Genomic DNA, 17,125 nt, shown 5'->3' with positions numbered 1-17,125 from the left:
TTTGCCCGATGTTGTCGTCAAATCGTCGATGTTCTAGATCGACCACGAGCTTTGCTTTCGACATCCTCAATTGCGAACAACGAACGAACGTTTGTATAACTGCGATCCGAGAATTCGTTAAATTCGTCGTTCGGATCTGCTATTGTATTGAAAAAAGTTGAAGAAAAAAGAAACAGTGGCACGAAGCAACCTCGTAACCTCCGACACTACCTATCTATCTGTTTACACAAGAGCCTCAAGGACAGGATTTACGAAAGTTTGTAGTATCTAGGTGAATTTGACCGATCGTAAAGTCAACTTCTACATCTTTACGCGAGACATAAAAGGAGATTAAACGTCGAACGATCCGTGTCGTTTTACAACGTCTCGTCGAAAACGTCACAACACAAACAGTTGTTTCTACCGTTATGTATGTACTTGTATATGTACGTACTATATCAAATAGGTACCTACCTATACCTATATAAAATACCTATATAAAATATGAAATATCTATATAAAATACCCATATGAAGTAGGTATATAAAATAGGTAAATACCAAATAGATCGTAAAATTTGCAGGCTAGGAAAAGTACGAATGTTTCAATGGTCGAAGCGATTTTAGGGATTTCGAAGGAGATAAGGAAGCGGCTGGATAATTTTCCCAGAAAATGCAATTTATCGATTGGTTTTTCGAAGTATGAAACTTTATCGCACACAAATTGTAGAATAAACATTAGCGTTGCTACCTGTGTACTTCGTGCGAAATGGTGGCAGACGCATTACGGTAACCGGGACTCGCATAAATTTTCCCGGTAAGAAAGCAAAAGCAGCCTTTTCAGCAATAAAGCGTACGCCCTACAAATGAGAAGCAGAGATAAGGGCAGCCGCGGCTAATGCGAGACGTGCTCGATTATTCACAGACGCTTACCGATTCAACCTCGAGTCGACGTTGACGCCGTTCTTGTGCTTGACGAAAAGCCGTCGTTGTCTTTAAGCTCACGCTCAAAGCACCTAATTTATAAGACAACGTCGTCTGGCCCGAGCATCTTGACTTCTTCGGTACGACTGCTATAAATCTTAGATAAACGGCCCTCGAAAACACGCCAACGAATAAAAAGCACGACTTTCGCACCGTCGAAACTATTTCACCTTCGACTCTCGGAAAATCCGCATAATTTGTCAACCTTCCAATGGAATCTCGAAATCCCCTGCTTCAGGGGATATTGGATGCGTTCGTAAAACGATTTATTGGCTCAAAAGCGACTGTCGTAAAGCAAAGACACAGGCGATAACACGTACGCGGGCAACTTGCGGCCTGCACGATAGACAATGTCGCGGCGACGAATTTTATCTCTAATACGAACGATCCGATCCGATTCTGTTCGACTGCTCGGCTAAAAACATTTACCAGGGTTCATGAATTGTATTTTGCCCATCAAGCCGTAACAGCATACGTCCTATCGCCGTTGTTTTTACCGAGCGAGTGGCCAAGCTACTTAATCAAAGGACCCTCTGAGTTTCGGGTCCGGAAATTTCGCAAAAATTCTGGAGGAAGATCGTGCAAATACTGTTCCTTTTTCCATTTTTATACATACGATAAAAGCCATCCTCGTCGTTTGCGAAAAAGTATTACGGATAGTCATTTGCAGCGAAGGTCCATTTCGGCCAAGCACAATCTCGCTCCTACGAAATATACGCTATCGTTTGCCCCTAGGAGAAACGAAAACCCGCAAGAGAACCGATATATGTAAAACCGTTTCTAAGAGATCAAGGGTTCCTAAACGATAACGCAATGACGTCCTCCGGTTTACAACGCATTGCGACGTTCTCGGAAATTTTATACGAAGAAATCTGATTTCCTTTAACTTGTAAATCGTACGATATGCGTGTTAATATCCGCAGATGATCTGGATGATTACGAATAATCGTTGCGAAAGAAATATACAAAATGATTGTGTAGATTCGACAGTTAAAAAGTTACAGATTCTACGATTACGAAAGTTTCTAATTAAGGATCGACTCGTTAATACTACTAATTAATTAACCGTATAGACCAAAGTATGCATAAAAAAGTGATTAGTGCCATGATTAAGCGTGCAAAAGATGGTTGAGCGATCGAGAAATGGAAGAACCCAGCTGCCTTGCGTTTTTATGCATAACAACGGAATATTTGGAGTATAGTTAGCTCCGTCTCGACGGAATGCTTCTACGAGCAAACGGCTTTTGTCCAACCGGTGGAACTCGAAGCGAGAGATAGAGAAACACAGGGGGGAAAGGACTCTTTCCACATGACGGAACGTACCCAAGAGGAAACGCGTAAACCTAAGCCATTCCAAATAACGAAAAGAGCTGCCAGGAGTGCGTGCCAGTTCGTTCCTGACTAATTTCAACTCACCTCACGAGTTAGTATCCCTGGTGATTATGTCGCATCCAAAACTATTATTCGTCCCAAACTATCCGACCCTTTTGCTTTTCGAAGGTTTACACGTGTTATCAGGCGTACAATATACGGAACTATGGTGGCCAAATTACAGATTATGAACCACATGCGGCTCGTATATTCTTATATGACGATATAATTTGTCTGTAGGATTTAAAATATTTAGATAATAATTCTATAACGTTTATATTTGTAATAATTATATTTGGAAGAATGGAAATTGATTTGTTATTACGTTTTAAGTCTAAGATTATAAATATTTTTGGACAATAGATGGCCCGATTATCGTAGAGACAGTTGCAATGATAGAAAAACGGCTTTAACGAAAATCTTGGAACAACACTTTGAACATTCGAAATCATAAAAGTTTCGAAACCTTTAAACTGGAAATTCTTTCAATCGAAATTCGATAAGCTAAGCCTCGAATATCTCTGAGAGATAATCGTAAACTGTATTACCATTTCCCGGTTGACGAAAGCAACTCGGTGTTACGAAAAGCCTACAAACGTGATCGTGCATTCGATATCCTACTTTAACGACGTATCGCCACGCGACAACACGCGAACTCATAATTTCCCATTCTCATTCGAACAATAAAACCTGCGGCAATGTTCGTCTCTTCGTTGCGTCGTGTCCCACTGATCGAAAACGACGTAAGTGATACATCAGGCATAGCGATTAGTTTCTAATCGTAATGTTGTATACACGTATCGCACCCTTGCTATAGACAATTTCAAAATCGCATCGTTTACTCCATAGTACATATTTCCTAGGTTTCCGAGGTAACTCACTATTAATGAATCGTTCAAAACGAGGGGCATTGTGACGAGAATCGTGGAAGAACAGAAACAACATCGAGCTTCTTCCAAAGTTCTAAACGTGATTTCGAGTTTGTGAACACTCTACGTAGATTTGTCGCGTGTAAGCTAAACAACTTGAGAGAAGAAGGGTTGAGAAGAGAAGTTGGGCTATAGAGACATCCGTTTGCTTACCCTTTGACAACCCCCACGACGTTGACGATGACAAAACGATGAGGACGATGACGATGAGAACGATGACGATGAGGACGATGACGATGACGATGACGATGACGATGGCGATGACGATGACGAAGAGGATAACGACGATGAAGATGAGAACGGTGATCGCAGCGACAACGACGACGGCGACGACGACGACGGCAACGACGACGACGACGACGACGACGACGACGACGACGACGACGACGACGATGACGACGACGACGACGACGACGACGACGACGACGGCGACGACGACGGCGACGACGACGACGACGACGACGACGACGACGACGACGACGGCGACGACGACGACGACGACGACGACGACGACGACGACGACGGCGACGACGACGGCGACGACGACGACGACGACGACGGCGACGACGACGACGACGGCGACGACGACGACGACGACGACGACGACGACGACGACGACGGCGACGACGACGACGACGACGACGACGACGGCGACGACGACGACGACGACGACGACGACGACGACGACGACGACGACGACGACGACGACAACAACGGCGACGACGACGACGACGACGGCGAAGCCGACGTCAACAACAGCAACAACAACGACCACTCGTCTAGGGCACTCTCAAAATTCTCTGAAACAAATGGAAATATTTGATTAAATTCTTCAAACGTGAAACATTTGTACTCATGGATACTGTTCGCGTTCTTTGAGTTATCGTTGGTCGAAAATCCTGAATTCGAGAGAGTCCACGGTTAATAAAGCTACACGAAATATTAAAGTCCAAGCTAAGTTGGGAGACAACTCCAACTTATCGCGATGAGTACCTCGACAAGTAAACAACCACACTGCACTACATAATACTACTTCAACGATCTAAAGAAACAAAATTATCGTGCCTATGAAATACTACTTTCCGTTAGTTCTGATCTTCCATTACTATAAAGCATAGTGTCAATTAGATGTTGATAAATATTTAATATTGGAATCTTCTTTGATGAGTACATGTTTCCAAAGTTCGGTCCCAACTTTTTGGAATACTCAGTATAGGGAAGCTATTTCCTGTCGTATCAATTTACAGAAAACCTCTCAATCGTTTCCAAGCGACCGTTTTAATTTTAATTTTTATACAGTCATGGGTAGTGGAAGGTGAAAACGAAAAAGTGGAAATTACTTGTGAATGAAAGACTCTTGTCTGGCTTCTGTATGCAGTAACATGCACTTGTCTATCCAGGCCGTATCTAATTCAAGTCACTCTACGTAACCGATGTTTGAGGGAGGAAGTTCTGATATTTCAGAAACGTTTCAGAAGTTGTTCGAGCACTTTGTAATTCCTATCGTTACTTCGTAACGCTACCGAGAAACAACAAATTCAACGTACATGTACATCATGTCGTCAAATAAATTCGTGCCCTAATAATTATATATCTATAATCTCCGGTGTTCCTAATGTGTTTTATGAATAATTGTATTTTAGAAATCATACCGAACCTTAAAGATTCTAAATAAAATAAAAATGAACCACGCGAACTTATTAGATGATCTAATGGGTCCAATTGTGGGTTCTTCGATGCTAGTCGATCGAGGGAGGAGCAAAACTTTCGTGAAGCTATAAAATGTGGTGAAACGCATAGCGGCTAAAAAATTGACCGACGAAGCAGGGAAACGAGAACGAGCCAACAACGGCGCCAGGGTTATTTATACCGAGACGACCTTTGACGATGTCGACGGTGATGCTCAATGAAAATCTTTCGCACCGTCAACCAGACGCGGAAGAAGAGCACGCGAGACATTCTCGGTTCGTGTGGCGCCACGATGCCACCCTAAATGTCATTCCCTTGGACCACTTCGTTTGCCAGACAACCATCGATACTCGCCCAACATCTCCTGCAAATTCCTTTGTCGCTTCTTTCCTCGATGGGTCGCCTGCTTGGCTGCCACTGGTGCGGGCGCCCCAACCACATAAAAATACCGCGAATCTGCTACCAAAATTTCCTCTCTTCAACATACTACCCACTTCCCGAACCACTGACAAATATTGCGTAACGACAATGATGCACACGAATACGCAATTGCCGCCAAATCTATTTTTATCGGGGTACCTCGTAGGCGTGTCATATTATACCTCTGGAATCGTATTCGAAACAATGACCTCGTATCTTTGATTTGTCCTACCGTGAGGTGCATAGCAATGTGACAAACACGAAGCGTTTATGTTTTAATTAACACGCTATCCGCTCAAAGTAACGTAATGAACGCGCAACTTTTAGAAGCACAAGAAAGAAAAATAGTACAAAAAAGTGAAGCAAAATAAAAATGAGATACAACACGGTTCTTTTAAATCCTATCGCTAAAGATAAATGTCGCGTCGCTAAGCGTTAACGAGGAAAGGATGGCGACGGGGTGCGCCCAAAGAGGGAGCGAAAGATCGCGTGCCTCGTCAGCGAAAGTTCGATACTTAATTGAAACAGCCGAGTAAGCGAAGCTTTTGCTTAGGTGTACAGTTACTGTTCCGGCTATAGCCTTTCGTTCTTCTCAACAATCGTCCAGCCAACCATCCATTTCGGATTCGAACTATTCGCTCGTTATCACATCTAATATTATCGTCTTCGATGCATTTCAAGTGTATATCACATTTCGTCTTATTTCTTCGCAATCGATCAACATCTGCCATTCGGGAACAAACTACGAATTTATCACGGGGACATGATTTTTGTAAAATCGTCGTACGTGATTGTTCGCTGTCACTCGGTGAAAAACATGTTATTATCACAGTAACTCTACGCACTTGTCTTTGACACTGCTAAGTTATCTACAATGGTGACATTCATCTTTTTTCGTTTTGACATCACGATACCGGAGATATCATGAGTCCAGTCGGATATCTCGAAACGCAACGAACTTTGATCGGATACGGATATAAGCTCTTGCCGAGCAAATACAAACAGAAATCGAATATCGCGTAGCTTTGCATCGCTGCAATTCCATTCCGACCAAGATCACCGTAACGTTGACTCTTTGTATTTACGCGCTCGAAAATTTTTCACAGAAACTAATCTATCGAGTCTCCATCTTCCGATACCGCCCACCTACAATGTCGATCTCTTTCTCGATCAAGGATATACATATTTACATTTCATCGAAGCTTCCGATTCTTTCATATCCTTTTGAGTATCGATCCAAACACCGGAAATGTTAAATATATTATCGGTAAATAAAAAGCTACGTATATATCCTAATAGGATCGAAATGGTTAAATAGAAAACAAACGAATAAAAGAACAGAACGCGTAAAATCGCGCAGGCAGTTGCGATTTGTCTTTCGATGACCACGTGCAGGCTATTACAGAAACATATCCACCTTGATACCCTATGCTCTACCACTATTTATAATGGGACGATGCGACCAAAGACGAGATATTAATTATCGGGATAGCGATTTATCGTTAACGCCGCGACGAACTACGGCCGGACCAGATAATGTCCCTCATTTGTCACCCCGGGCTCCGACCTGATGATGATCGCTATCCTCGAATAACGAGCGTTTTGCGCTTTTCAAGCATTCTCCGGTCTCTCCTCTTTATTCCTGTCTTTGTAAACCATCATGGAAATACGAAGAGTCGAGCTGTCCCTATTCGACTTCCCAACGTAATCGCCCCAGCTGCAATTCAATTTCGTTTCTTATTTATAATTAGCCCCAGACCCTTTAGGTGAAAAAATAAAATATATATTTGTTATTCCTATTTTCCCCTTTATTACATAAAAGAGAGAAACGAGAACAATGAAAGATACGAACTGGCAGAAAGATCGAAAAATAGGGATGTACGGTAGAGGTAGTCGATAAGCGAGCGGATTCGAAGAAGGAAGAAATGCAGGAAGTAGATGGAGATGGAAAGAGGGAGGGAAGGAGGGAGGGAAAAGTGGCAAAAGAGGAGTGAAAGAGAAAGCTCCCAGCATTGTACCAATTCACGACGTTAATGCGGAGAGTGTTCTAAAGAAGGGCGAAACAATGGTGGCACTCCACCGGCTCTGATTCTCCTTTTCTACGACGCTTCGAGCAACGCTCGACGTTTCACGTTTGACGTCCGTGCATGCACCATTGCCACCACACGTGCACAGTTACGCGAGCTTAACGCTTTTATAGAATGTAGAACCTTAGTTGGCCATCGTTACGCGACCAAATCCCCGATTAAAGTACTTCCTATATTTGCACGTAACCAGATCAAAGTATAGTAAGCTGATGTTCTACAAGATATAATTTAACACGAAGACTACAGGAGATGTTTTTATTCGATAAAAATAGAAAATAGTGTACACTGCATAAATTGTTCATATATCACCAGTAATATATATTTGTGCAACTATATGTTATAGTAATACAGCATTAGAGTCAAACAGAGGAAAAACTACGATAACTTTCAGAATGGGCTAATAACTAGGAAATGTCTGATAAGTAGCTTGCCGGATTTTCAAAATTGTTATATCGCAAATGTAAAAAACTTCAGACGGTTTTCTTTTAACTAACGAGCAGAGAAAATTGAATTTCTCTCGAAGCATTAACGTAATCGAGCTAAGCCTGCGAAATATCTTTCCGCATTTTCTTGGAGCTGGCGCACGCAATGTGCTAGACGCGCTACTTAAACGTCATCGTTTCCGTCCTCTCGACGTTCATATTGCTCACTTCGCAGTGCGGTGCATCGCTTCATCGTCGCCGTCATCGTCGTGGTCGTTTCTCCGAGAATAACGAGTCAACGAGGCCTGACGAGAACGACCTTCTTGCCTTTGAGAGACTTTTAGCTTACGATTTTACAGCTTCGTGAAATCGTGCCTCGATTTCCTCGTTAAACGTTGCGAAATTTCGCTCGTTTCACGTAACGTTACTGCGTCGCCAACGAAACGACGATAAAACGTAATCGATGAACGTAACAGCGTGCATGAAGATTCGTCGAGAACATCGATTATCAGTGTAACGAAGGCATTTTTACCCAATTGAACCTCCCAATAAATAAGGATTTAACTCGACGTTATCTCCTACGGATGCTACGTTTGTCTAATTCGCTTCTTAAGTAATCGATATAAAGGCGATGAAACATTTTAAAGGTCATTTCTTTTATATCAAGGAAAGAAAAAAAATTCTTTAATTTTCTAGTTCTTGAATTTTTAAGCCTCATTAACGAGTCAGTATCACGACAGTAACGAGCCCTTCGATTTGTTCTCATTCGTCAATAGTGCTCGAGCGACTGTCAAGAGGGACTATTTAGGCTTCGTGGCCGCAAACGAGGACCAATTGGATACAAGGACGGAATAGCTAAACCATCGTCGTGAAAATTATTACGAGCGACGAGGTTGCGCGTAACGTGCCCAAATGGAATTTCAATAGGGGAACTACTCCCACTCTTTGCTAGGAATCTTTATTTCGACCTCCACAAGGTCGATCGTTCCATAGATTGAAGAGACATTGGCCCTTTGAAACTTTCTCCACGACCAAACTTCCATCTTGTATAGATCAGCGCATAGCGATATCAATGTTATTCGATGAAACACTCGTAGTCAAAAAATTACGAAGATGTTCGATCGGCCGAACGTCGAACGTTTCGGTTTGGACAATGGCCAAGGACGTGTTGCTTAATCTCGCGTCAGCAACGAAATCCGGCGAGGTTGCTCGTTCTCAATGCAGCCCCGTGACCGACAACGCCAAGAGGTTAATAATTATGCGCGATTACGCGAGGTAAACATCGGGAATCGATGCACGTAACGTCGACGCGACGTCCCGATCGAATAGGTATAAAAGGGGGCTACCATGATGTTTCGAGCATCAATCGATTTTCAACCAAGCTTGTCCAAGCATCTCCTCAACAATCTACAAAATGAAGTGCATCGCAGTGAGTAAACTTCTAACCCATTTACCGTCGGCGATCCGATTCACAATAACTGTTCTAACTAACGATATTTTAGCCTAAACTTTGTATCGTTTATCGAAACTTTGCCATAAAAATTAGCTTAGAAGTTAAAATTCGAGTTTACAAAAGCATATAATCGGTTTTAGTCCTCGTATAGTTAATTTTTTCTAGAAATGAAACAACGCATACAAAAATAGAGAATCGTTAAATAAAAATATTATGCCAAGAGATTGACGATTTAAGTGAATTTGTATTCCCTGGTTAACAGATTAAGGCTACGATTATGATTACAGTGAATGCGTATTCTGACAAATGAAACGTTCCAAGACCAAAATGCATACCTATCGACAGAAAGACAGTTCGTGAAAACACGCATCTAATCATAATCCAGCGTTAATACACATCCGAAAACAGAGGCAAACGAATGACGATATTAATGACTTTCTCACAATTCTAGGCTATCGTTTTGCTCGCTCTGGTCGGCGTAGCTTTAGCGAAACCCTTGGAAACGGAATCCATCGAACCGGTGAAGGCCGAATCAGTGGCAGCGGAAGCTGAAACCGCGGTTCGGGATAAGAGAGGACTCCTGTTGGGCGCAGCTTACACCGCACCCGTCGCTTACAGTGCAGCCTATACCGCCCCGGTCGCCTACACGGCTGCTGCCTACAACTATCCTTACGCCGCGTACACCGGCTACCCTTACTACGCCGCTGCCTACTCTGCGCCCTACTACGTTGTCTAACCATCTAACCGAACCACCTACCTACATTTCGGACCTAATCACGACGACTGCACCGATCTCGACAGCTCTGCCGAGAGCTCTCCAGACTTGATCGAGATGCATGAACGATCACGTCGAAGGGTGCCTCGCATCGCACAACACCCTAACCAAGACTCATCAACTTAGACAATATCGGCTCAAACTGAAACACAAGTGCTGAAGCAAATATAATAGAGCATAACATTCTCTGTTACTGTGAACACGCGTTGATATGACTACAAGATGCTGGCATCCTTCTACGCTTTACTAACAAGCTAAATATGCATAATTGTACGTGTACATGCATTGCGCTGTATATAAAATATGTAATAAAGTAGCAAAGCATAAAAAAGTTCTCCACGTATTTTAGCCGAGACTCAACTCCAATTCCGAATAAATTCAGAATCAACTGCGCAACAATTAGTAGGCTGTATGTAGACACTGATGTTGACGCAATTTTTTATTTTTATGAACGTAACTACTAAATTTCTGGATAACTCGCTTGACCTGGATAAATAATTAATTTGTTAGAAGGTAAACGTAAGAGACAAACAAAGTATGGAAAAATATAGCGTACCAAATATTCTCAGGCTTCTGGCCATTCCAGATAACCTAGTGACTCAACGTGTAAACGCGCCTATATATTTTACTCGCCAATTCTGCACGAGCGGTGTCGCTTTCAGTCGAATAAAGGTGAGAAGTAACTGAGAATAAAATTGGTTTCTTTTATCAGCGCTGTTTCAACCATACGTACATAGGTACTAGAAAATATGAACACGTTGCTGACATTTATTTGCTCGGCATCAAATAAATAATTCACAAGAGTGCGCGGCGATGGAAACGGTAGATTCTTTTCTTGGCTATCCACAATAACATCCATCGAAAATATATATGTCGGAGTCAGGTTGGCATTTTGAGGCGTTCAATGAACCTTTACTTACTTTACCGTAGCGGAATAGCGGCGATAAGATGGTCGAGATGATGGTGACAACGAATTCAGGTTCGATAACGAATCCACGGTCCACGGGATGACGAGTACAAACGTAATGCACGACTCGGGTAACTTTCTCGATAACTCGCTCAGTAATTCCTCCAACGACTAACTAACTAACTCGTGATCCAAGTAAAACTGCCCTTATATATTCCTGTCCCCACTTCTCGGGTCAATCTTTGTTTTTAAGGAGAGTCATATAATCATTCTATACCTCTGTCAGGTACACGTCTCTCCTGTGACCGTGGCTACGTCTAGTGACCTGCTATGTCACCCTGAACCCGAACCCATCGTCATAAAGCCAGATTAGAATCTTAGAACTATTTCTTATTTTTATTACTTAAGTGTAGCTATAGTAAAAGTCTGGACTAGGGTATTGGGGTTTTCCCAACATTCCGGATGCGAAATCCCGATGTTCTTTTATCTCCGACATATATATACACATATATGTATAAGCACAGGAACACGTTACAAAAATTTCTTCTCCTCTAAACATCCTTTTCTTACCTTGATCGATTTGATATAAAACAAATAGTTACGCACAATTAACGACGCTAAACCAGAAGGAAAGATTTTCTATCGCACAAAGACATTGCGATTTCTCTTTGCTACGTTTGTGAGTTTTCTCGACGACGAACGATGCGTTTAATTTCCTTCGAATACCGATTAGGAGTGAAACGAAAATCAAACGGTATAACGAAGGGTCGGAAGGGGTCCTGTTAGTGCAAGTTGGCAAACAAAAGCCGGTAGTTAACGCAATTGTCCCCAGGGATCCTTCGACCGAAGCCGATTAAGCTCTGACCGATCTTTGATGCCAAGTAACTAATGGAATCCAATCCAGCGTCCACTCGCAGTTACTCCCTTCTTGCTTTCGTTCTTCCCTCTGTTTCGGCACGGTGCCAATTTCTCCCTTTACCACGACAATCCGTTCCTTTCATTTCACTTGCTAAATCCTCCTAATTTGAGTGAGTTTATAATTCTAAACTACCGCCTTTCAACGTTCAAAACTAACATTTTACGCAAGCGCCGAGTGTCGGGTCTGAAAGGTGTAGGTACCAGCAGCTCTTTCGTTAACTGCGCGATTAGATATAACGCATATCGCGCGTGCAACTATTATCCAATCAGAGTACAAGCGTTGCGCATTTCCGTGCTACACGTGTCCCTGCCGATAGACAATGAATATTCACTGAGCGAAATATCAAACGCGTGGCAAATTCATCGACAGGGACACGCGACTCTACTATCGGCACCAGTCATCATTTTTTATACTTCTCCCGAACTCAACATGAAAATCTTGATGAAATTAACAAATCACCTTTGAACCAACGTCCGAGCAAACAGCTAACTGCCGTAAATCTTGTTTCAGAACAAAATCTACGCTAGTGTTCAAAAGTATCCGAGCAGTCACTTGTTTTGAACAAGAGGATACTTATGAACTGTAGCGCATATGTATATCGCGAAGCTTTTCAGCAATTACGTTTCATGTTGCCTGTCCGACTGAAACGAGGCAAGAGGCACGATTATTCGCGCAGAAAGAGATTCGAGGGTTCGATGAAAAGAGATTGCTACCGGAGACTTTGTGGGAGCGCGCAACATAGGAGACGCATCCATTAATTAGAAAACAAGCTATGCATCGAGCAAATACACCAGCCAACCCCATTTGATTCAGCCTAAGTGCGGGCTAATTATCGCATTTGTGTATAGGAAGCAAACACACAGTCTCTTGCTACAGTGATCTCTCCTGATTACATAGAACCAACGCGAAACATCGAGTCATAGTTCTATCAACGATTCATGCACGCGGACCTATGGAACAACACGACAAACTTATTCGCTGATTTTCCAAGTAGCCGATAGTAACTTTCATCGTGAATATCGGTAGCGTTATTAATCCATTGGTCCTTTATGCGAATCTAGTGATCTTCAAAGTGGTTAGATTCTTTTGTCGTTTGGCACTCGACGTTCTACGCAACACATACATTTGGAAAATCTCGCTTTATCGAAATCGGGAGAAGCGTAGAATGATACGTAGCAAAAGCTTCAAAGAAAAGGGATAATAGGATGAAGGAGATAACAAATGACGATTAAATAAATAAAAATTTAGATAAATAAAAGACGATTTACATTATATACATAGACTTTACCTATTTTACCTAAAAACTAAACGAAATTTATCAGTTTATTATTTAGTTAAATGCAAAAGCATTATTCCATCCGTTGAGAGTGCCTCCTATTACAAAATTAATTAACAATATTCTGTAACAATAAGATGGAAAAACTGCTCTGCGTCAAAGTACAAGATTGAATTTTAAAATGTTGAAACATAGATGATTTAAATAACTATGGATGTGCGAGTACCCGAAATTATGAGCCTGGATCGGGTCGGCAATGCTTTTTGGACTCAGATCGGTATCTTGAAAGTTTGTCGATACATAAACATATTCAGGAACCCGATTTGCGACTCAGGACATCAGTTATCTTGTACTCGAACTAAATTTGAGGCCGACTTGTACCTAAAGTAAAGCTTTTCTTGTACATGCTTTAACTAAGTTTCGATGCAAGAAAACAGAAAAATTATATTTTGAATCAAGCATCGGATCCCGGAATAACGGGTACTCGAATACGATTTATTTAAAATAGCCATACCTTAGGAAGCTATCTTGCGGTATATCAGGAACATGTGCATTAGGTGGTTAATTTCTGATGCATTAGAACGAGAACCCGAGGCCGGACCCGAAAATTTGTCTTTCTCGACCCGTATTATATCGGATACATTAAGCGAACATTCATTACGCGTAAAAAGCTTCCGCCGTATTTGTATTTCCCTCGGATTTCATTTACCTTTAAGCTACATAATTTACTATTATTTATATATTTATATATCTTTATTTATTTTATATATTTTTATATATTATATATATTATATTATAAATATTTTGTTCGCCTGCTACGTGTCTCTCGCACACTTTTCTGTGAAACGCCAGATCGATGAGTTTCAATTTGAACACAGCTTCTATACGTTGAGTATAGCAACGCAGCTCGTTTCGTCAACTATTCTTTTCATTTTTACCTTTGATTGTATGTCAGTTTGCACATAAAAAAAAATATACAGTCCGATAGTTGAGAATGTACGAGCGCAAAACAGAAACGTACCGATCTCGATTATAAACGATCTATACGAGCAACAATATATGTTACTTCGCGTTATACAGTGCGGGCTGAATTCGGCGGGTCAGGACGGTCACTAGCAGTGCAAATAATTAGTTGGACCGCAATAATCCTAAGGAACTACAGATTGTTTTATTACAAATGAAACAAAGCATTTCGATTTTACCGTTAGTGCCTCAATCGTTATAAAATATCTTCAGGTCGAGACGTTCCTTATGGTTATTGCTCCATCAGATAAAAAGGGGAAACGTGGGTTTTCCCATTGGGATTGTCACCCGCAAGCGACCAGTGACCGAACTTCACTGGATTCTCATCAGCAAATCAGTCATCATCTCTAGACTGGTTCAACGACTACAGATCAGTCAACATCTCGGCACTGGTCTATATGTACTTTAGATCAGTCATCTGGTTAACTTATATTTATACGCACCGAGCGTAACCATTTTGGCTACAAGTTGTTTGAATAAAGCGTAAATTGTAACCTGTTACCTCAGGGTTATAATCAATTCAACCACCTTTATTATCCTAAACGAAATAGGGGATCGATCACTTGGTGGCGTCGATTACATAATCGTAATGGGAATTTACGGCTCCCGTTGGCGCGCTTCCTCGCAATCGCGTCTCTCCGCGAACTGTCGAATATACTATATAGCTAAACTATAGTTTACTATAACTAAAATCTTCCATTTTTCACTCTTGAAAGCGCATCGTAGATTCAGAAAATAATTAAAAAACACATCTTTGCAACAGCACGTTACGGTTCTTTTCTAAATTTATTCCTTCCGTTCTCGTGCTTCCGATTTATTACATTTCAGAAATTATTTTCTCAAAAATAACATTCAGCGTACCTCAACATATACAACTAAATACATATGTACATTATCTACTACGCAAGAAGTATTTAGTAAGCGTGTAAGAAACACGAAAATGTTTCACGCCGAAGAGACCACGATCAAGCGTACACATAATTCGTTACCTTCGAAACGTAGAGATAGCATCGAAGGTGATACGTATCGATCGAAGGTAATTGTGCGACAGTTGCGAGTTCAAGATCTCGGTAGAAAGAAATCCACTACGATTACGTACCTGGAACAGAAAGAGCACGTTCGATTAGAGAAACTGGTTAATCTACAAGAACTGTTCATGACGACGATAGAACACGTATTTGCTTGCGTACACAGATTGTTTCGTATCGATACCTCAAGTTTTAACTCTATAAAGTCAAAAGGCCAAAAGACATATCATAAAATGTTTTCAAATGACGCATGACACGATACCGCGTGTCGCTGCACGAATAGCTAGCTCGATTAGCTGAGTCGGATTTTAAAAGAAAAAAATCACAGGCATAAAGCGGATAAAGAAAAATTGCGAAGATAAAATATTGTCGAAAGCACAGGATAGAATGAAGAGAACGAGCGATCGAAGAGGGTGTGCGAGAGCAACTTGAGAAAATTTGAGCGTCGAACGAGAGGAAGAAGGGGGTCCTAGAACGATTCCGCCATAAATCAAACGACCCTCTTCAATTTCGCGGAGTTAGTGCACCATTCTTCCCTCGAGTTCAAGTATTTCCCGCTTTTTTCACAGGGCGGCCTTGATCGCAGGGGGTTCCTAAGTTGGTACGCTGTAAACTCGACGGTGGATCGATATAGGTGACTAACCCGAGCCACCAGGCAGCCGAATTCTACGTACCCCGCGCCTTTTCGATTCGCGCGGGCGCGCTAGATTTCATTTACCGCCGATTACGCAGAGATATCCGTGCCAAGCATTATCTCGACAAATGACGAGGCAAATCAGAAAGCGTAGACATAGGAGAACAACGATCGACAGGACGCAACACCAACTTTCTTATACAATAATTTATTTAACGTACTTACGAGAAATTTTATTCGATTAACGATGGAATCGCGTAGATTTCCTGATACGTGTACGTAGTTCGGAAGGTCACAAATATAACAAATATCGTTTTTTTTTTTTTTTTTTTGGAAATATTTTTAAGAGCTTTGTAGTAGCTGCATATATACATTCTCGATCCATATCAAAATATCTGTGCGATTCTATCATCGATGAAATATCGATTTCGTCGCATAAATCGGGTACTCTTATTCCCATCGATTTACATATCGATTACATATTTACGTGTGTCGAGGCAGTAATCCGTTTATAATACACGCGACGTCCGTTCACTTGCCTTTCGTCTTTTCATTGACCGATTTAGCACGAATTAATCCTTCCGATAGCATAACGTGGTTAACGGCGAAAAAATATATCGAAAAAAAATTGATCTTTAGTAAAAGGTATGCTATTCATCTTCTTGGTATACGAGCAACTTTCGTTCTCATTCGTTATCAATGCACGATGACCAGTGGCACGCAATCTCACCATATCGATTCTACGTTCTGCGAATTCGAGCTCAGCTTTATTTTCACAGGTCGTTGGAACGATCAATTTCAAGGCGACAAACATTTAACGCACCATCCAAATAATCCAATTTTCTGCTAAATCGAAATCATTTCGCGAAATGAAAGGCAGGATAACCTGAAAAGTATAACACGTATGTATCTTATTATAATCGTGATGCTCGGATCTATTGTACGATAACGATAACGATGATGATGATGATAACGATAACGAGAGCGATAGCGTGATATATTTCAAAGAAAAGCTTTCTTGTACGTGGTAGATCAATGTTAGCGTTACAAGGGATTCGCAAATTGACGAAAACACGAAAGCGGTATAAGAGGTAAATTTGCGAATGTACAAATAACGCGGGAAATAGATTCCAGAAAAATGTCGCATTTCTCGAACAGTTCTGACTAGTATGGCCCCAGCAACGTGGACAACAATTTCTAAGCAACATGTTTGCAGAGATAAACGAACAT

At 41.5% G+C, this 17,125-nt stretch overlaps 2 protein-coding genes across 6 annotated transcripts in view; one reads left to right on the top strand and one right to left on the bottom strand.

Moving 5' to 3' along the window:
* The window catches only part of bsk (mitogen-activated protein kinase dJNK), a 59,555-nt gene that overhangs the window by 27,059 nt on the left and 15,371 nt on the right, over window positions 1-17,125 (bottom strand). The window contains exons 3-4 of one of the 5 annotated variants that reach the window (XM_076628012.1): window positions 15,223-15,332; window positions 3,416-4,062 (exon numbers count right to left, since the gene is read on the bottom strand). The exons of 2 other annotated variants lie outside the window; for them this stretch is intronic. In XM_076628012.1, coding sequence (XP_076484127.1) covers window positions 3,416-4,062; window positions 15,223-15,244 — 669 coding nt within the window. In that variant the 5' untranslated portion in view covers window positions 15,245-15,332. Of the gene's footprint in view, window positions 1-3,415; window positions 4,063-15,222; window positions 15,333-17,125 lie in introns of those variants that run through there. 2 more of the 5 variants (XM_076628010.1, XM_076628016.1) reach the window with 2 other exon arrangements.
* On the top strand, window positions 9,164-10,442 carry LOC117164129 (uncharacterized). The gene is made up of 2 exons (XM_033346978.2): window positions 9,164-9,309; window positions 9,785-10,442. Exons 1-2 carry the CDS (start codon window positions 9,295-9,297, stop codon window positions 10,067-10,069), a joined length of 300 nt encoding a protein of 99 aa, XP_033202869.1. The 5' UTR covers window positions 9,164-9,294; the 3' UTR covers window positions 10,070-10,442.

Source organism: Bombus vancouverensis, chromosome 3, assembly GCF_051014615.1.
Source record: "Bombus vancouverensis nearcticus chromosome 3, iyBomVanc1_principal, whole genome shotgun sequence".
In the NCBI taxonomy this organism is placed as follows: domain Eukaryota; kingdom Metazoa; phylum Arthropoda; class Insecta; order Hymenoptera; family Apidae; genus Bombus; species Bombus vancouverensis.
The sequence above is the reverse complement of the archived record's forward strand: the minus strand, read 5'-3'. Positions and strand labels throughout refer to the sequence as shown.